The 20,918-nt window shown below is 40.4% G+C and overlaps 1 protein-coding gene across 1 annotated transcript; it reads right to left on the bottom strand.

Annotated features, from left to right (window-relative positions):
- Positions 1–532: 532 nt before the first annotated feature.
- LOC126590251 (receptor-like protein kinase FERONIA) lies at positions 533–7,809 on the bottom strand. The gene is made up of 3 exons (XM_050255752.1): positions 7,595–7,809; positions 1,008–1,156; positions 533–924 (listed from the first exon to the last, which is right to left on the bottom strand). The coding sequence occupies exons 1-3, from the start codon at positions 7,807–7,809 to the stop codon at positions 533–535; spliced, it is 756 nt and encodes a 251-aa protein (XP_050111709.1).
- Positions 7,810–20,918: the final 13,109 nt, after the last annotated feature.

The following is a 20,918-nucleotide window of genomic DNA, read 5'->3' as shown; positions in this document are numbered from 1 at the left end:
GTTGGGTTAAGGGAAGGAAAATTTTGGAATTTAGAAATACGTGAGGGTATAATAGGGAGGAAATTTTCATTCAGATTTCCCCAATAACTTGGAATTCATGGCTAAATAAATCTGTCATCAAAATGAGAGGAACTGAATTGAGAAGGAGCTGGAATGGGGTGGAATCAGAATCATATTCATGTAGAAACTGTATACTCAAATTTTTAGGGATGGTAGTAAGAATAGTACTGAACTATAAGCTATGTACTAATTTACATGAATCAGGTTGAAAATCAATATGATTTACTAAAATGCGCCTATTCTAGTAATCTATTTTATATGTTAATTCTTTTTTTTTTTTATTTTTTGGTAAAACTTTATATGTGATTTACTAAAATGTTATTTTATTTTATTTATTTATTTTGAGGATCTCCTCAGTTCCATTGTTGTTGATGTTGAATCTGGAGTGTTACCGAACAGTATACAACATTACATTATATCCTTTGAGATATCGTTTCTAGAATATTGCTTGCATTTTGTAAAATGTTGCTCATCATTTTCCATCCGTATCGTTGATCTCAGAGAAAATTGTCACAAATATACATTGTTCGGAATATTCGTCATCACCGTTGTCATTGCCATAGGCAAACCCATTGTCGCCCTTACTTCCAATGCCCTTTTGATGAAGCTGCAATGCCAATTCAAGCCCCCTCACAACATCATTCATCGACGGTCGTTCGATTCCTTTATCATGTAAGCAACTTATAGCAATGTCAACGAACTTGTTCAAGCACTCGACTTCAATCTTACCCTTCACATTCGGGTCAATGATTTGATCAAATGTCCCGTCTCCATGACAACTGTTCGCCAACTCAGTGAGGTTGATTTGCGTAGCCTCCACCTTTTGCATCAAAGCTGGCCTCGCACACAATACCTCCCACAGAACTACTAAACAAATGAGTATACATCAGATTTCCCAGTCAACTGTTGACGTTTGTAGTATTCCGGGTCTAAATACCCGAAACTACCTTTCACCACCGTGCTGATGTGCGTTTTGGACGTGCTGGCCATGCCCATTTTTGACAACCCGAAATCCAATACCTTGGCCACCATTTTCTCATCCAATAAAATGTTTGTGCTCTTCACATCACGATGAATAATGGAGCCCTTGGCACCGCTGGAGAGGAATGTATGTTGCAGTACAACATTAAGCTCTCAGGCTCCAAGTGTAGCCTTTCATTAGGACTAGCCACAGTACGTTTTCGTGTTAATTACAATTTCTAAGTTTCTTATTTCTTTCCAGCTGGATTCTAGCCAGATCCTTCAATCACATTCGTTCATCGTATATTGTGCGGTAAAAAATCATTGTAAATTTTTTTTATTTAAAATTGAATATAAACAGTACTTGACAAAAACTGACCTCATGATGTACGATGAACGAATGTGATTGGGGGATTTCTGGGACCCTCACAAAGAGGATCCGGCGAGGACCATCTCTATATTTCTTTCTCTAGCAAGTATTCAGTTTGTTCATTTTTTTAAGAGCAGATCAATAATATAACATTGTGTCGTTTAGCTCAAACCTCGAGAACTTCCATTAATTAGGTTTAGATCAATAGTATAACATTGTGTTGTTTGGACCCATGATTTTGACAAAAAAATAATCACTTTTTTTTTTCATTTATCAAATACAATTTTAACTCCAGCTTTTTTAAAAAGTTAAAATTTGAAACATCAAACATGTTTGGTAAAACAAAAATAAAATAAAATGCTTATTAAAAAAAGTGTTATCAATGACAGTAGAAAAAAGTGCTTATTTAACAAATTTTAAATCTAACATTTTTTTTTAGCATAGGATAGTATTTACACTAAGAGGGAGGGGGTTGATTTAGCCTCACAATGAGCTAGCAATAATATGGTTTGAATTCGCATTCGGCGAGAATTGAACCTAAGACCTCTCACTTACAAGTGAAGAGGAATACCACTAGATCGAAGTATTAAGTGATAAATTCAATGTGTTGATCAGAACATTAAAAGCAACAATCAAGTAAAAACAACAAATTCAAGGTTATGAGTTACGTTTTCTACTCAAGGTTTTGTCTTTATACAATTTCTATATTTTAGGGATTCACTTTCCGATCCATTAAATATTCATTTTGTCTCTGTATTTATTTATACTCATTTTATAATGTGGTTGTTCCTATTTAAGGACTCCACTAGAAATGCTAAATTTGTCTCTTGATACAAAATAAAATAAAAAACAGTTGTTATCCATGTGCACTGTACAAGTTATGTGTCGATGGACGACATCCTCTTGTGAGCACATAGAAAGTTTCAAAAGTTGTCCCCAAACGACCTTTAAAGTGAAAGCAGATGACTATTCAAAGGTTGATTGCAAGAGATTCGACCAAAGACTTATTACAGGCCAGTTGCAAAGCTTCTTTTTATGTTAAGTGACCAATCACAAGTAGGGATAGGCACGGGTCGAGATGGATTTTACTATTTTAAAACTGAGAACCGAACTTAACCCAGCCCGTATAAAACGGGCCGGTTCCCACGGGTCCAACGAGTACAATTTTTTTCTTCTTTCTAATTTTCAATATTCAGATCCCCAATATCCACCATCGCCAAATCCAATACCTACAACCTATTTGTGACCCTTTTGGTGGGCAAAACCCTAACCTAAATTTCACAACCCCGGAGATCCCTGCCACTTCCATCAAGCACCTCCTATACAAAATCTTCAAATACAATTTCGAATTCATCAAAAAATATAATAAAATTGAATCCCTATGAGAACCAGAGATGTCGTTTTCCTTATGGGTTGAACCACAGACTTCGTCTTCAAGCATTTCTCGCTGACCCTGATGCACAAATCGAACCAAAGACATCGTCTTCCTCACGGATCCAAGACCTCCACCCTCGCCATTACAAATTACATCAGTTGATGAATCAAAACAAAATCAGAAACCCACAAAATTCCTAAATCAGAAACCCACATAATTCCTAAATCAATCAAAAAGCTTATTAAAAAACCCTAAATTTCTAAATCAGAAACCCTAATTCATAAATTACCTAGGGATGCCACGATGGAGAGTCAGGAGAGGATGCTACGATGGTGATGGTGGCAGGCTGCTGTGATGTCGAAACAGTCACTACGGGTGGGAGAGAGAAAGAGAAAGCGTGGAGAGTCGATGTATGGAGATGGGAGCCTGGGCTCGAGATTGAGGTTTGAGACGAGAGAGGAAATGAGATTCAAGGAGGAGAGATCGAGGGAGGAAACTCGAAGTCGGGATAGAGAGAGAGAGGATGAGGGGATAGTTAAGTGAATTGGGTGAGTTTGAGAGTAAGAGAGAGAGGATGATAGAGATTATATGGTAAAGATTTAATCAAGTAGGCAATGAACGGTCCAGGCCGGGGGCTCGTTTTCTCCAATTTTTACCCATTATTTACCAAGAACCGGGCCGCCCCGCCCCGTTTTGTATTTATAATTTTTAGACCCGCCCAGAACAGCAAGGATCCGCCCCGACCCGCAGGTCCAGGAACCGTTTGCCCACCCCTAATCACAGGTTCTTTACGTGCATATATAATGAATCTAGATCCTCTTTGTGAGGATTTAGAGAATTCATGAATTGTGTTTGTTCATCTACATCGTGTAGTCATAAATTATTTTAAACATTTTTATTTAAAATTAAACAAAAATAATATTTGATAAAAACTAACTACATGATGTACGATGAACAAATAAAATTCATAGATTCTAAAGATTCTCACCAAAATAATCCGGAGAGGATTTTGTTGGCATATATAATTACAGTTTTAAAAGAAGATGTGAGATTGTCACGTGATTTTCCCGTAAACAAAGAGGAGAGAGAAGCTTCGTATTTATCAATAGTTAATGAAATGTTAATAAAAAAGATATTGATTAGTGTCATTTAATTAGTATCAATTGTCACGTGATACAAAGTGCCACATTTCTAGAAAAGAGAGGCCCTCGTTTTTTTTTGTGAAATAAGTTAAAAACATTATTGGCCGCACGATTTGCTACTACTTTGAATCAACGACAATGATGTTGTGGGCCGCAGGTTCCACACAGAAAGATCGGGTTCTGGATCACAAGTTCATTCTTGGTCAACTGAGCAATCAGAAGTTCATTGCAAATTGGGGGGTGCATCAATATTTACAATCCCAAAAGCCTTTCATTCTACATTGAGCTATTAGCAAACTTAGCAACCAAGAGAAAACCAAGAGAAAAATGGCTGGCACTTTGATTGGAGAGGCTTTCCTCTCCGCTTCCATCGAGGTGCTGTGTGACAGAATTGCTTCAAATGAGTTTGATGACTTGTTCATATCCAACACATCGTAAATTAAAGTAGTTTAAAATAAGGAAAAATTAATATTCGATCTCTAGTTACTAATGTTTATTGATTGAAACCTTATTAGTTTTTCAGATTTTGATCCAAGTTCATAGCATTAATGTAATAATGAATTTACATGTTAGTTACATAATTTTTTAAAATAAAAATTAATAATTGATTTAGGATTTTAATACTCACACCTTTATTAAACTCCTAACTAATTTTTAAAGGAAAACTAATGAAAAGGGCTTGAAAACTTTGAGTTTTAATGATAAAGACAAAATAAAGGGTAAAGTGAATAGTATCAGGATTGACTTTTTAGTGTAAAATGTGGTTTTTCGTTAAAGTGAACAGTATTGGGTGCTTTTCGTTAAAGTTCCCAATTTTTAATCCAAAACATTTCGAAAATAAATAAAAAATTAGAATAAGTTTGTACCCATTATAAAACATTTTTTAATCTTATATGTAACCATTCACGTACTTTTTTCACATTTTTAATCTTAAAATGTACCCATCCTTAAATATACTAATTTGTTATATGTAAAATGTATCATTTTTTTTTATATAAAAACTATTCAATTTTTTTATAATCCCTTTTTAAACTTATAGGGGTACATTCTTTTTCTTTGATTTGAGAATGTATCCATGTCAAGTTTTATTAAAGAAATTTATTAATGTTATTAAGCCTAATATCTTTTCTTTTCCTTTCTTTTTTTTCCAATGGTTTTGAATAATGTACTTATGTTCTGGTAAAATAATTTTTTTTGTTAATTTTGATGAATGTACCCATATATACACACATACACACAATAATATAATTTTATATTTAATATTTTTAATCCCACAAATTATGAGTTTTTATTTAAAATCTCATTAACATAAACAACTATAAATGACACACCCTGACCTGGAAAGGTCGAAGCATGCTGGCCATCACTGTGAGGTGACATAACCATAAGGGTAAGTGATGCAGAAAGTGAATGAAATTAAAACTAATTAGAACTAGATTATACTAAACAATGAAAGCGTGCGCAGTCGTGGGAAGAACCCACTACAATTATTCGGAGCGTAATAGACAATGAGACTACAGAAGAGTAGTCAAAGTAACTAAGTACACTTATTACACAACAGTGATAAGTTCGTACGTCTAAACAGAAGAGAATGTCAGAACTGCCGAAATTCCTTGATAGCCAAAAAGAGTACAGTTATTTAGGTCCTAGAGGGGCAAAAAACAAAGTTGAGTGGGTCAGCAAAACAATGCTTATATGAAATCCTTTATTTTTGAATATACTAACCCCTTGCCATAAAACAAGTATAGTTTCCTTAAAACATACTACATAAGTATGTAAACAATAAAACAACAGTATTATAACCAGAAGTATGCCAAGTCATGATGTATCAAATGCCACAATAATATAATCAAGTGATAAACGAGTATAGCTAAGTGCTCATCCATCTAAACTGACACACGAGTTCGAATGGATAATTTTTGACACGAACAGGACTGGGTGTAATCAATATGCTTTAGTACTACGATCACGTGAAGACTGGTGCAGAAGCATATCACATACAAGTCGGATTGCCTAATGCAATCTACCCCACAGTACTGGCACCTAACTTGGATCCAAGGCGAGCGAATGGTGCGTTGTGAACATACAAGTGAAGGATTGGCCTTGGCCCTAAGACGAGTACTAACACCGAGGTGCACCAAGATGAGCATGTACAAATATGTATGAATGCCTTGACAATAATATCCCAATAATATAGCAACATTTATCGCAATTAATATCACAAGAACAATACTTGGCAAAATAAGCACAAAAGTGAAATAAATACGCATTTGTGGAAACTATAAATATGTATAAGTATGAAAACAAACTGCCCACTCACAAGTACGTCGTTGGGTTGTAAACCCTGAGCCTAGCTTGGCCTCGAACGTCCTCAGGATACGTCCCCCCTATACGTGATATAACTAAAATAGAATTAATTAAAGCACATATACGGAAACCTAAATAAAACCCTCATAGTTTCCTCAAACCTAGGGTTTAAATATACCATCGTGGCCTACTCGACGCCACGAACATCCCCAAATTAAAAAATATATATTTGGATGGCTCATGCGCCCCCACGCATCGTCAAGGGCACGGCCAGACGCGCTTCACGCATAGGCCATTGCCTGACGTCCGTCAGGAATATTCCACGGAATATTCCTTTAAAAGCTAACAGAAGTTAACGGCATTAGCTGACACCGTCAGGAATATTTCGTCAACTATGACAGAATATTCCGTCTCCTTCTTCGGTGAGCCTTGCTGTCGTCGCCGTCTGCAACTCGATTTTCCCTAGATTTTTGGAAAAATTTCAAATTCACTATTCTCCTTCATTTCTCAACCATTTTCGACGTACTTTATATGGATTTGAAGCTAGAAAAGAATAGAATCGCGTTATACATGTTTAGAGTCCAAAAAGTGGACGGAGGTCGCCAGAAAAAGCCTCAAAAGTTCCGGCCAAAAGTGAACTCTTCGAAACTTGGTCGTTTCACGTCAATCTTCTTCCAAAACAAGCCTAGGACCTTTATAATGTCGTGTATAAGCTTTCCCAACTTTCAAAACGTCCTAACTCGTTCGAAAACACGTTGAACTCAGTGTGCCTGAGTTCGAACCTCACGAGTTAACGAGTCAAAACTCGTCGAAACCACGTTTCAAGAACATGGTTGTGATCGTGAAGATGAGAGGAGTACAATGGTGTGGTTTTTGGGTTCGATCCGCGAGCTTTGAAGCTCGTTTAAAGGTTGTGCAGAGAGAGAGCATACGGGAGAGAGAGAGAGAAAGAAAGAGAGTTCATTTTTCTCTTTTCTAATTAGGTGATAGAAAAGAGGGGGAGATGTGATTAGTGAGAGAGTGAATAATGGAGGAGGATACACGGGATGGGCTAGGTAAAATTTAAGGATAGGGTTTTAGATTTGTATAGAAAAAGGGTACAAAAATCTATCTGAAATAGTGTTTTCACATTGTTAAAAATAATCGTACACTTGCAACAATGTGCACAATTTAGATACGATAGGGAGAAATGGAATAAAAGCGATACAAATACGTCCACGTCACTTGCCCATAAGGGCATAATCGTCAAAATACATACTCGGGGAGAAATTATATAGGAAAATCAGGGACTGGTCGTCACAATCTACCCCCTTATAAAAATTTTGTCATCGAAATTTCAACATCGACTACAAATCAAAGCCATAAAACAGATGTGGATACATATCTTGCATATGCTCTTCTTTCTCCCAAGTAGCTTCCTCGACCGAGTGGTTCCTCCGCAAAACTTTCACCATCCTCACGGTCTTGTTCCTAAGAACCTTATCCTTCCAATCAAGGATAGTCACTGGAACTTCATCACAGGTCAAATCTGGATTGATCTCCAGTGGCTGAGGATGGATCACATGTGACGGATTAGAGACGTATCTCTGCAACATCGATACGTGAAGCACATTGTGTACTCTGGCCAACTCTGGTGGCAAGGCAAGTCGATAAGCAATTTCACCAACTTATTTAACTATTTGGTACGGTTCGATGTACTTAGGGCTGAGCTTCATTTTCTTTCCGAATCGCACAACACCTTTCCACGGTGATAACTTCAAGAATACATAATCACAAACCTTATAAACTTTGTCGGTAGAATGTCTGTCTACGATACTCTTCTGCCGATCCTGGGTTATTTTTAGGTTAGCCTTTATTACCTGAATGTTCTGTGTCGTCTCATCCACGATCTTAGGGCCCACCAAAACTCGTTCACCGACCTTGGACCAACCAAGTGGAGTACAACATGGTTTCCTATACAACGCTTCAAATGGTGCCATACCAATACTAGAATGGAAGCTGTTATTGTACGAGAACTCTATCAACAGTAAGCGCTTGTGCCAAGCGTCTCTAAACTGTAGAACTGACGATCTCAACATATCTTCTAAAGTCTGAATAGTTCTCTCTAAATGTCCATCAGTTTGAGGATGATAGGCGGTGCTGTAGAGTAATCTCGATCCCAAAACTTCCTAAAACACTACCCAGAACTTCGAAGTAAATCGGGGATCCCGATCAGAAATGATACTAACTGGGACTTCGTGGTACCTAACCACTTCAGAGATGAATTGTTCAGCCAACCGACTTAACGAGTAATTCTCGCGAATGGGTATGAAATGCGTTGACTTGGTAAGCCGATCAACTATCACCCAAATACCATCGTAACCATTTCGCATACAAGGTAATTTGTACACGAAATCTATTGTAATATCTTCCCCTTTCCACTAAGGTCTCTGGAGTGGTTGTAGCAATCCAAATGGTTTTTTCCTTTCTGCCTTAACCTGCTGGCAAATTGCACAACGACTAACATACTCTGCAATTTCTCTGTTCATACCCAGCCAATAATAGAAGTGTCGAACGGTATGATACATCTTGGTGCTCCTTGGATGTATCGCATAAGCAGAAATATGAAGGGAAATCTATAAAATTCATGGATGGGATTTCTAAATGACTATCATGCATATACAAATCAAATTTAATATACGAAAGCAGCGGAAGCATTTATAACATATTAACAAAGCTATAGTCATGCAAATCCCCTTCAAGGTTCATAGGTTTATATATAATGCATCAAATAAAATTTTAGAGAAAAGAACAAAGTGAAGGTTTAGTCTTATACCTCTTGATCTAGACTTGAGACCAAGGATGGACCACCTCCAAGCCCTTTGTTCCTTGAACTCCTTGAGCCTAGCTTCCCTCCTTGCCTCCTCCACTTTGATAGAATGAGTGCTCCTAGGTTCTCTTCAAGTTTCCAAAATAGGAAACCTCTAAAGATCCTCACCCACTAGAGTAGTGAGAAGGATGAAGGAATAACCAAAGGGTGAAAGATATGTTAGTAAAATCACCCCAAGGTGGCCGGCCTTTGTGTAGTTATTGGAGAGATATTCTTTTGCCTCTTTGTTGTTTTTAACCACACAAAAACCCTAATGAACAATATCACTATAAAGTTCCTTATATAGACATAAGAAACCTAGCTAACAACTTGACTAAATATCTCACCCTTTCCACACCTAAAATGGCCGGCCCTCTTTGTGTTGTTCGGGCTTTGGGCTTTCATTTATTTCAAGTCATCCAATGCTTGAATAAAAGCCCAATGGGCCCAATTAAACCCCGAACGTTTCTTTAAGCCCAAAACGATCTTTATCGCTTTTATGATTTCTTTAGACTTTCTAAATTAATCACAACACTTAATTAATCCAATTAATTATTTCCATCATCCATTAGTTACTCACTACAATAGTGTATTGGTGAACAATCTTTTAGGTTCTAATTAGCAAGGCAGTGATGTGATTGGCATCAATCCAATTGATTATATTTAATTCAATCACTTAGTGAATTAAAACTTCATTTTAATTCACCTTTCTTCTTTGACGACTACATTTAATCATCTAGAAGAACTCACAAGCTATAAGTGACATCTAACCATATGTCATAGCTACCCAAGCTAATGTAGAAGTTTATTCGGAGAACCTATTCAGTTGGAATTACAATGTAATTTAATCCTTCTCTAAAACAATACTCTCAATCACATTACTAGGGTATGGATATATTATGTTAAACCCCTAATGTGATTATTCCTTCTTATATGATTCAATTGAGTCGTATAGGAACGCTTTCCTTTATTACGCTCGATACTTCGGCCGAAGATTCCCGAATCATATCTTAGAGTATTACAACCCGAAAGCTCATACCGTACCTTCAGATATACGTAATCATCGTCATGACGCAATATTCAACACCATTTAAATGCACGATGTTAAAAGTGCGAATAATGGCAGACATTCCGACAAATGCAGCAACCCGAAAGTGTGTTTGAGGCAACCAAGCATACCATAACCATACCAGCCCCACCTGATGGAGATTTTTGGCATTTGCAAGTTGATGGATCATTCAACCATCAAGGATCAGGGGCAGGCCTAGTTCTTATTACCCTAGATGGTTCGATGCTCGAGCAGGTGATCACTCTAAGCTTCAAAGCATCAAACAATGAAACGGAGTATGAAGCCCTACTAGTAAGTCTCCGATTAGCAAAAGACCTGGCGGTGAAGAAGCTCGCGATCTATTCAAATTCCCACCAAACCTCAGAAGAGTATGCCGCAAAGCATCCAAAGATGGCTCGATACCTCGAGAAGGTACAAAAGTAGCTAACAACATTCCAAGCGTACGCACTCACTCAGGTTCCACGAGCAGAAAATGCCCACGCAGACACATTAGCAAGCTTAAGCTCTGCGCTAGACCATCATCTCATACACTTCATCCCAGTTAAGTACTTGGAAAAGCCAAGCATAGATGAGGAATCAGCAATTGAGGTGGCGCAGATCAGCACAATCTCGAGTTTGCAAGATCTCATCATCGACTACATAGTCAATGGAACGCTCCCTACAAATAGAATGAAGTCCAGAAAGCTCCAGGTGAAGGCAACGCGCTTCTACATATGGAACGGCATCCTCATTCGAAGATCTTTTTTAGGACCGCATCCCCACTACTTATCACCTCCTGACAACCTAAAAATTCTTAGCTCAATCCACGAATGCGTCTATGGAACCTACTCTGGAGGCCACTCTCTGGCGTAAAAAGCTGTCAACCCTGGCTATTACTGGCCAACCATATATCAAGACGCCAAGGGGTATGTACAAAGGTACGACAGCTACCAATGCTTCAAGTTCGTGCCCTCATTAGCTGTCAACGAACTCCACCCGTAGATAAGCCCTTGGCCATTCTTGTAATGGGCGATCGACTTGGTAGGACCAATGACACCTGCCACTAGGCCAAATGCATAAACAGATTGACCAACCCTGTGACAAGCAGAAGACGCCCGCTACCTCACAAACATGGCATAAGCTCTCTAGCACGAGAGGGTAAACTAATCCCCCGACGCCTATCAGGGTAAGCTCTCAAGCGCGAGAGGGTAAACTAATTCCCCGACACCCATCATGGTTAGCTCTCTAACGCGAGAAGGTAAACTTATTCCCCAACACCCATTTGGGTAAGCTCTTCAGCGTGAGAAGGTAAACTAATCTGGAACATCCAGACGTGGATGGGTGGTACGACTGCTCAGTTTCCCCTGAATGCAAATACTATCTACGCCGGATAACTCCTAGAATTGGCCACGATAATCTTTCCCCTAGAATAAACTTAGCCAACAGAAGATTCAATTCCGTAGGATCCCGAGTCTCTAACCAGAATGGACGTTAAGTGCAAGACCCCTACCTATGAAAGAATTCGTGTGAGAAGATGGTTCTTCCTTGACATGCAAATCTTCATGAAGCGGCTTGGTTTTAAAGTGTTGCAATACTAATTAAACAACTTGCGTGATCAAAGTTATGACTCGGAAGGATATGGCCTCTAAGGAGCAACTTCGCCTCCACCTCATGTAAAAAAAACACCTCCAAGAGCCAGGGATGACGCCTGAAGTGGTTACGAGGGTCGTCTACTTCTGTAAGTAAGACACATGGTCGATAACCCAACTGCTAAAAGCCCAAGGTAACCCATATGCCGAAACTTACACCTGCTATGACTACACGGACTTGCCTGCTTATTTACAATGACCACTTCCGGCTAACGGTCTATGGTTTAAGTTTTGCTAGGACAAAGTCGAGTGTCACGACTATAGCAGCTACGCGAACCTCCTCTGCTTCATACGAGAAGCACGAGTCCGGCTAACAGCTCTATAAGTTAAAAATCTCGCAACATGCCTCGGGAGGGCCCAAGCTCAATAAGCCATTAAAGTCGAGTGACATGACTATAACAGCTACCCGAACCTCCTGCTTTCTACGAGAAGCACGAGTCCGACCGACGGCTCTATAAGTTGAAAATCTCGCAACATGCCCCTGGAAAGCCCAAGCTTAAGAAGCCATTAAAGTTGAGTGCCATGACTATAGCAGCTACGTGAACCTTCTCTACTTCCTACGAGAAGCAAGAGTCTGGCCGATAGCTCTATAAGTTAAAAATCTCGTAACATGCCCATGGAGGGCCCAAGCTCAAAAAGCCACTAAAGTCGAATGTCACAACTATAGCAGCTACGCTGACCTCCTCTGCTTCCTACGAGAAGCATAAGTCTGGCCGACGGCTCTATAAGTTAAAAATTTTGCAATACGCCCCAGGAGGGCTAAAGCTCACGAAGCTACCCAAAGCTGAGATTAACAACCATAATAGCTACCCGAACTCGCCTGCCTCTTGTGAAGACAACGAGTTCGGTCGTTGGCTCTATAAGTTGGAAATCTCACATTTCTTCCTTTTGCAGGTAAAGCTCTAGAAGCCCCAAAGCCAAAACTGAAGCCTAAAGTGACCGCATAGGTCAACTGCTCCATCGAAGTAGCCAACTCAATTGCCCATCCTACAGCAAAGTTTTGCAACATGCCTCAAGCAGGCAAGGCTCCCGAAGCCCAGAAGCCAAAACTAAAACCTAAATGATGACCTAAGATCAACTGCTTCGTTGAAGTAGCTCACCCAATCGTCTGTCTTACGATAAAGTTTCACAAAAGACATGGCGAAATAGGAGGATAAAGCAAAAACAAGGAAAGTTGTTTATTAAATTTCTAGCAAATTGATAAACCAGCTCGAAGGCCAGCAAAGTTTAAATAAAGCAGAACAAAAAGGAAAAGAAGAAAACTTCTAAGTTTAAGAAAAAGACTACTCCTTAGCAGTTTGCGTAACCACTGGTTCCTCGACTTCCACGCATTCAGCAGCCGTGCCATTCCAGCAGCCAAAGCTTCCATCAGCTCATCCTCAAAAGTCCCTGCCTGGACTACCTGGCCCTCAACTGCTCCACTAAAGGCAGCCTTAAATGAGAAATCAAGCATATTAATTGGAGAAATGGAAAAAATCTCGAAGTCCTTATCGAAAACCTCATAATCCGACAGCTTACCCTAAAGATGATCTACATAGCCAAGCTTGTAGAAACCGGCCTGACAAGAAGCAAGCACCACTTCGTGACCAACTTTCTCATTCTTCAACTGCACATTCTCCTCAACAAGCCTAGTGTAAGAACCCTGCAGCTTATCCAGTTCCTTTTTCAGGTTCTCGCTAACAAACAGCACACCTTGTAGATCCATTTCCTTGGACTCAAGCTTACTGGCAACCTCCTTGAGACGAGACACTTCGGTATGCATGAAGATAAGCTCATCGTCCTTGGCAAAGCAAGCAGATCATAGCTCTAAATTGACACGCTTAATGTCCTGGACCACCGAAGAAACACGACTGACTTCTTTCTCTGCAACTTCCAACATCACCTGAGTCGTATTAAGCCTGGCATTCAAATGGGTGACCTCCTCAAGAGCGATCTCCAGCTGCGAAGAAGTGGGGGCAGAGACATCAAACCCCTTCAAAATGGTAAGTTCAAATTCGAGCTTCTCGATCTTTTCAGCAACCGAGTGAAGCTGAGCCACCAACGCCACTTTGGCCTCCTTAGCACACTAGACAGATCTTGATTAATGTGCATACACTTAGCTACCAGGATCAAAGTCTTATGCATTGTAGAAATCAGGGAGAACCTCCTCGAGTAAGCAGAATGTTTCGCAAAGGAGTCTAAGCGGATAACAACTTTCCCAACACTGCCAATAAACTTGGCGCATGCATCTATGAACACGTATTTTCCTGCAATGAAACAAGACAAGAACAAGTGTACAAAATAATATTTTTTATTAATGATTTTAGGGTTACAATCTCTTTATAGTTTGATCCTCTGATTCGATCTTCGTAAGATGTAGATTTGTGGATGTTTTGTTAATCCAATGGTCGTCGAGGCTTGATCTTGGATGAACGGTTGGAAGTTTCTTTAAGAGCCTTTGGGGCTTAATCTTGAAAGTCGATGGAAGTTTCTTCAAGGGCCTTCGGGGCTTGATCTTGAAGGTTGAGGATGAACAGATCTTCAAGGGTTTTTAGGCTTGATCTTGAAAAATGATGATGAACAGATCTTTAAGGGGCTTTTGAGCTTGATCTTGAAGAACGGGGATGAACAGATCTTCAAGGGTTTTTAGGTTTGGTCTTGAAGAATGGATGCATGGATTTATTGATGTTGTTAATCCAAATGGTCGTTGGGGCTTGATCTTAGGATGAACGATGAACACTTTCTTCAAGGGTCGTCGGGGCTTGATCTTGAAAGAGGATTTGACGAAGAACGAAGAGCCCTTTCTTGATCCTTCGGGATTTGGCTTGAGAGCTTTAGAGTTTCAAAGCTTCAAGGTTTTGGTGTGATGTGAATTGGTGAATGAAAATGAATGCCTTGGCTTTCTATTTATAAAATTCCAAAACTTGATTTTTGGATTTAAATAATTAGATGAAATAAATCATTTCTACTAGGTGTTGACACATGTTCTATTTGACTACTTTTCTGATTTATTTCGATTTTTCGTTGAGACACACGCTACGTGTAAAATTTATGTAACACATGAGAGTTGAAATTTTAATTATTGGTTAACATTTATTTTATCGAAATTTCGATGTCTACAAATGCCCACACTTTAAGGCACGTCGCATACATGTGCTTGTCATGTGTAAAAGATGCATTTTGAAGTTCCTCAATATAAATGCCGATTCAAAGGCCGTCACTTGATCTTGAAAGGGCTGCAAATTTCTTCAAGGGCCGTCAAGGCTTGATCTTGAATTGGGCTGGAGTTTTCTTCAAGTGCCATTGAGGCTTGTTGTTGAATTTTGTTTGAAGTTTCTTCAAGGGCCGTCGAGGCTTGATCTTGAATGAAATTGGACCACAAGGAGCTTCACGTGGTAAATCTTTGGCTTTGGTAGTGGATGAATCGGCACGTATTTTGTTGCACTTGTTAACTTTCCACAACTTTGATCTTGAACTGGGTAGAAGGATTTTCTAGTTTCCTCCAATTGTTGACTTTCCACAGGCTTAGTCTTGAACTAGGTTGGGGGGTTTCTTCTGCTAGACTTACACAAGTAAGATTTGGCTTTGTTGAGGATGAATCAGCACGTCGGTTGTTATGTTTGTTGGTTATCCGTAAGCTTGATGTTTCATTATTACTCGTCTTATCTGTTCTCTAGGCAGATGTGGATGAGTACTCGAGAGCGATGCTAGGTAAGCAATCAGGGAAGGGGTTCCAGGCAGTTGGATCCTAACTGGAAGCTTGATTCCAAGTGCTGACTGATTGCTCTCCTTCTCATTATCATGCAGGTAAAAACAAAGACAAAGAAAAGGACAGGGAAAAAGCATGATATGAGATACTTTTTCTTTTGAAGAAGCAAGGGTGATTCGACGACTTTGTACGGCGAGGCTTTGCTCTTTGGCGACGGTACCAGCGAAAGGCTGTTGAAGCTTCTCGAGCTCTTGGATTAGAGCAATGATGCCAAGCTTGGATTTGACTTAGACTCCTTTGTCTGGATTATGCAATTATGCAGGGAAGGGCGTCGTGCTACAGTGATTTGTTCCAGCTCATCGTGCTGCATTCTTCTCTGCTTGTTTCTTTTGCATAGCAAAAGTGGTGCGCAACCTTTTGCCTTTAAATGGTCATTCAGAGCATCACCTCTCAGTGACTCATCCATGCGTGGCAGCTTTAGTGTAAAGACGAGCACTCAAGAGCAATTCTAGGGAAGCAACCAGGTTAAGGTTCTGGGCAATCAGTTCCAAATCAGAACTTTGATTTCAAGTTCCGACTGATTGCTTTCTTTCTCCTTGTCTTGCAGGGAAGAGCAAGGGCAAAGGAAAAGACAGGGAAAAAGCATGATATGAGATACGTTTTCTTTTGAAGAAGTAGTGGATGAATCAGCACATGTATTTGATGCGCTTGTCTCCACATGCTTCGATGCATCATTTTCACTTGCCTCATCTGTTTTCTAGGCATCTGGTATCTTCTTTGGAAGTGCATCAACAGTTGAAGATGAGTACTTGAGAGCAGTGCTAGGTCAGCAATCAGGGATTGGGTTCCAGGCAGTTGGTTCCAAATCGGAAGGTTGATTCCAAGTGCCTCCTGATTGCTCTCTTTCTCCACGTCCTGTAGGGAAGAACAAGAACAAAGAAAATGACAAGGATAAAGCATGCTATGAGATACTCTTGCTTTTGACCCTGATGATATGAGATACTTTTGCTCTGGTGTGACTTGGTTGAAAAGGTATTTTTCAAGGAAGAAGAAAACTGAGTATGTTAAGGGGTTTGGTTGCAAACACATTCTTGGCAAGAAAAAAGAGTCAGGCATTTTGGATGTGTGTCTTGCCATGGAAGATGAAGGTCAACATATATAGGGATTTCCCAATAGCAGCTAGTGGTACAGATGTGGCCTTGTCACCCACGTTTGTCGGAAAAAGTGTGGTAGTTATAATAGTGAACTTCACGCGTTTTCAACTCTGCCAGAGATCTTTGACAAAGTTGTACGTGCAATTCGACAAGTTGAGGTCGCATCTGAAAAGTGTTGACGAACTTTATGCAGGAAAATCTGACTTTTGAAATTCGAAGAGTGGTGTCTCTTCGATTTATTTGAATTGGTGGCTGTGTTGCCTCTCATTTTATAGAGGTATCGATCACATCCAACACGCACACTTTGAAGATTGCCTGTTCATGAAAATTGTCTCTGGTGTATTTCTGAGATTTTACTCCATCCAACCCTTTTCTCTTACCATTTTTGAAAATGGCCTACCCGTCTAACGTTTGCTTAGATTTAAGTCTCAGGAGTGATACAGGTGCGCCGCGTCAGGGTAATATATGGCGCCCGTCCTTCTTAACTTTTAATGGCCCTATTACAGTTGAAGACTCTGTGGTGAGGGATACAATAATGGTGAAGATAGTAGCTATGAACCTCCTTACTCCTAGAGATAATAGGCTGCTTTCAAGACGGTCCGATGAGTTGGTTGTCCAAAACTCCCTGGCTCTCAGTGTTCAGTGTGCAAGCTCTGTGTCCAATATGGGCCAACGCCTACTTGCTCGAACTTGCCAAGTTGAATCATTGACGGCCGAGATGGCAAATCTTAGACAAGAGATCATGCAGCTCAAGCGCGAGAATAGAATTTGCACATGCTTGCCAATAATTATTCAACGAGCATGAAGAGGAAGCTTGATCAGCTGCAAGACTCAGAAGGTCGGATTCAAAGTGACCATCAAAGGTTTGTGGCTGTACTCCAGAGGCATTTTCTGCCTTCGTCATATAGATTTCGACCAAGTTGAGGCTCCAAATAATCAACCTCTAGTGCCTCTTCTTCCTGGAGTTTGCCAAGTATTGTGGCGTCACGTGAGCAACCTTTATGAAGGCTCCCTCTTTTTTTTTTCTTTTTTTTTTTTTTGGTTGTATATATTTGTAATTTCTCGAAGATATCAATAAAGATGCTTTATTTCATTCAGTGTATTATGCTAAATACCTTAGAGCATATATTTCACTAAGATGTGGTACTTCTATTTTTTTCCTAATTATATTTTCAAAATGATGCCGTGCACCATCCCATAACCTTTTTTTTTTCTCTTTTTTTTTTAGATGGTGCCTAAAGCACCATCCTTCCCATTTTTTGTTTCTATCATTCAATGATTTTGTCGCCACCATCCCTTTTTTTTTTCTTTTTGACTTTCCAATAGTAGCATGCAATTGTGAATGGCTTTAAGATGGCATGGCTGTTCCTCAGTGGGCTTCCTCGTTGTACTGCATTCTCTGCATGCAGACCATTTTCATTTGTTTCTCTAGAGACCATTATTTGCATAGTCATCGCACCAATAGTTTTTTTTTTTATGATTTATATATGTATGTGTGCTGCATGGGATGAAAGGCAGCCACCTGCAATGGGAAAGGAGAAGCTTGCAGAGGGCATGGCAGCTTAAGCGAGGAGGAGTGCCACGGCAGCTTGGGTGAGAAGGAGTGGCTGAACGTGCTGCTGACACTGATGGGCAGAAGAAAAGGTCTTGTAAAGGAGGAATGATGCACAGAAATTGGAGCAACGAAAGGCTAGGCTGTAGTTGTTTGAGGATGGCAGAGAAGACGGCGCCGCAGAGTGACGAGCTCGAGGTAATGCATAACGTCGAGAAGGAGAGGGATGCAATCCAAGTCCCATGACACAACAGTGAGGCAAAAAGAGGGATGCAAAGCGTCGGTTAATCACATTCAAAGGCAGTAGAAGAGCAACAGAAGCACACCAACCTTCGAACCCAAGCCCAAGACACCAACCTTCGGAGCTGAGGATTTTAAACAAAAGACTATCGAAGATCTAGCGACGATAGAAGGCGGAGATGAAGAAAGACAAGAAAACTGCAGGAGGAGGCCCTCGTGAACACTAACACCGCTAGCGACCCTTGAAATCGCCATCAGCACCATGTACGCTCCGTATCACTTGGAGGATGTGGATTTGGGGATGCAGTGTCGCACAAAGCCAGAGAATCACAATACTAGCAGTGGCATCAACAAAGAAAAGCACCGTCGTCGTTACACCTTCGCCGTCATCAACGCCCTGCAACTTATGATGTTCATTGGATATTCCTTCCCAAGACATGACGCTAGACCCTAGCACCACCGCACTGCTCCAACTTCTCTGAACCGTCGCAACATGTCCAAGCTGCTCAAGTGCAAAAGGAAAATAAGGCTCTGAAGCTGACAACGGTAGTGGCACCATTGTGATGAAGCCCTTAGAATTGCAGAGAAATTGAAGGCATCGATAATGTGGCAACGGTGCTTCAGCAATGGAGGGTACGGGGTCAAGCTTGGAGCTGGGAGTGGAGCAGAGACCAGTTTGGGTGGAGGTCGTGGTGCATGTAGGAGGTCTGGAGGCAGACATAGAGGCTCCAGAGGTGGGCAGTGATGGAGAATGGACTTGGCAGCAGTGGTAGAAAGAAGAGCAAGCTGGGATGGTGCCACTAGAAGTTCCAAACGTTTGTCATTGAGCATCTCAATCTCGAGCTCTTTGTATTCCATGTAGTCAGGGTCAGAGATAATGAACTCAAGAGCCTCGTTCCTGACAACGTTGGGTGATTTGAACTCGGTGAAGGTTTGTTTCCACTGTTGTTGGTCTCCGTGCGAATTTTACATTGTCATTTATGGTAGCGCTGTTGTGGAGTTGATGCCAGAATCCCACTTCTGTAATTTGTGATGCCACTAGAGAAGAATTTGGGTTTTATCCGCTCTGATCCATTGCACATGTTTTTAATTGCTAGGAAGCCAGCAAATCTTCAAGTTAAGAAAGAAATGGTCGAAGCAATGCCATTGAAGGAATGCAACAATGACGCATATCAAGAGCTTGCTGGTGCTTCTTCAGGTCACTGCTCACAAAGACTTGTTTGTTGCCATGAGTTCGAGGAAGCAATGGAAGTCGAATGAGGCGGTGAACTTCTCCTCGATGACTATGGATTTGAGTTGGGCTTGGGTTAGGTTGTCACCGAGCGATCGCATTAGGATCCCCAGCTCAGACGGAATAATCTTATCGTCGTTGTCAATGTCGAAGAGCGTGAACGCCTGCTCCATCGATGATACATAGTCATTGCTAGAATCCTTGCCCATTTTTTTGGGTTCGCGATTCGGTTTTTTTTTTTTTTTTGGGTTTCTCTCTGCGAAACTGGCTGGCTTTTCTTTTCTTTGATTTCTCTAGAAGATGTGAGGGTAGAAAGACACGGCAAGGCTGAGCTGGAAAATGAGAGGGTGGAAAAAGTTCAAGAATGGAGATGGAGAAGTTAGGTTTGGGTAGAGACTTTAAGAGATGGGCCTGGATTTAGGCTAGTGGAATCCGGCTGCATCGAGCGAGCTAGAGATGATAATGGCACTGGGCTGGCCTGTGGCGTTTGGTGAGCTTGGCAAAAGATGAACTTGGGCCTACTGTAGAATTTAACTGAGATTGTTTTGCTTATCAATGCAGCTTTTAAGTGGACATTTCAACATATATAATATAAAAATATATTATATAAAATTTTTGTTGTTTTTTTTTTTTTGGTTTTTTTTTTTTTTTTGTTTTTGTACAAAGAAATTGTAATAACATTGACCTTCATTAATCAAACCTTTAATAAAAAGCTTTATTCTTTGTTTTGATGTGACTGAACTCGAAGTTGAATGTTTGAGCTGCCTACGTACCCTTCTAAAGAAAAGATCAAGTCATAACGTAGTTCAAATACATATATTTTTTTCTACCATACGCAGTTTATGCTCTGGCGAGCTATGAGCATTTGGTGTCGTTTGCAGTTTTAACTCTCGCAGGCAAGGAGCATTTGGTTGTCACCTTTTAGGCACGTGCAAACGAGAAGCTTTGGTGGTCGCCTTTTATGCTCGTGCGGACGAGGAGCTTTGGTGTTGCCTTTTAGGCTCCTGCGGACGAGGAGCTTTGGTGTCGCCTTTTAGGCTCGTGCGAACGAGGAGCTTTGGTGGTCGCCTTTTATGCTCGTGTGAACGATGAGCTTTGGTGGTCGTCTTTTATGCTCATGCGGATAAGGAGCTTTGGTGTCACCTTTTAGGCTCGTGTGAACGAGGAGCTTTGTGAATTTGTCAAACGATCTTAGAGAGGCATTCCTTGCAATCTTCTTAGCAATGAGTCTTGACTGAGTGATTGAAGAAGTCTTCGGGGAAGAAATCATGCATCGTGATGACAACGAACAATC

The sequence above is a fragment of the Malus sylvestris genome, chromosome 11, assembly GCF_916048215.2.
Source record: "Malus sylvestris chromosome 11, drMalSylv7.2, whole genome shotgun sequence".
Taxonomy (NCBI): domain Eukaryota; kingdom Viridiplantae; phylum Streptophyta; class Magnoliopsida; order Rosales; family Rosaceae; genus Malus; species Malus sylvestris.
The sequence above is the reverse complement of the archived record's forward strand: the minus strand, read 5'-3'. Positions and strand labels throughout refer to the sequence as shown.

Coding starts and splice junctions, on each gene's coding strand:
- LOC126590251 (XM_050255752.1), bottom strand. CDS start 7,809: ATGTTGCAGAGATACGTCTCTAATCCGTCACATGTGATCCATCCTCAG. Junction 1,157..7,594: donor GAAGAGCATATGCAAGATAT/GTATCCACATCT, acceptor ATTCCTCTCCAG/CGGTGCCAAGGGCTCCATTA. Junction 925..1,007: donor CATCAGCACGGTGGTGAAAG/GTAGTTTCGGGT, acceptor TTTGTTTAGTAG/TTCTGTGGGAGGTATTGTGT.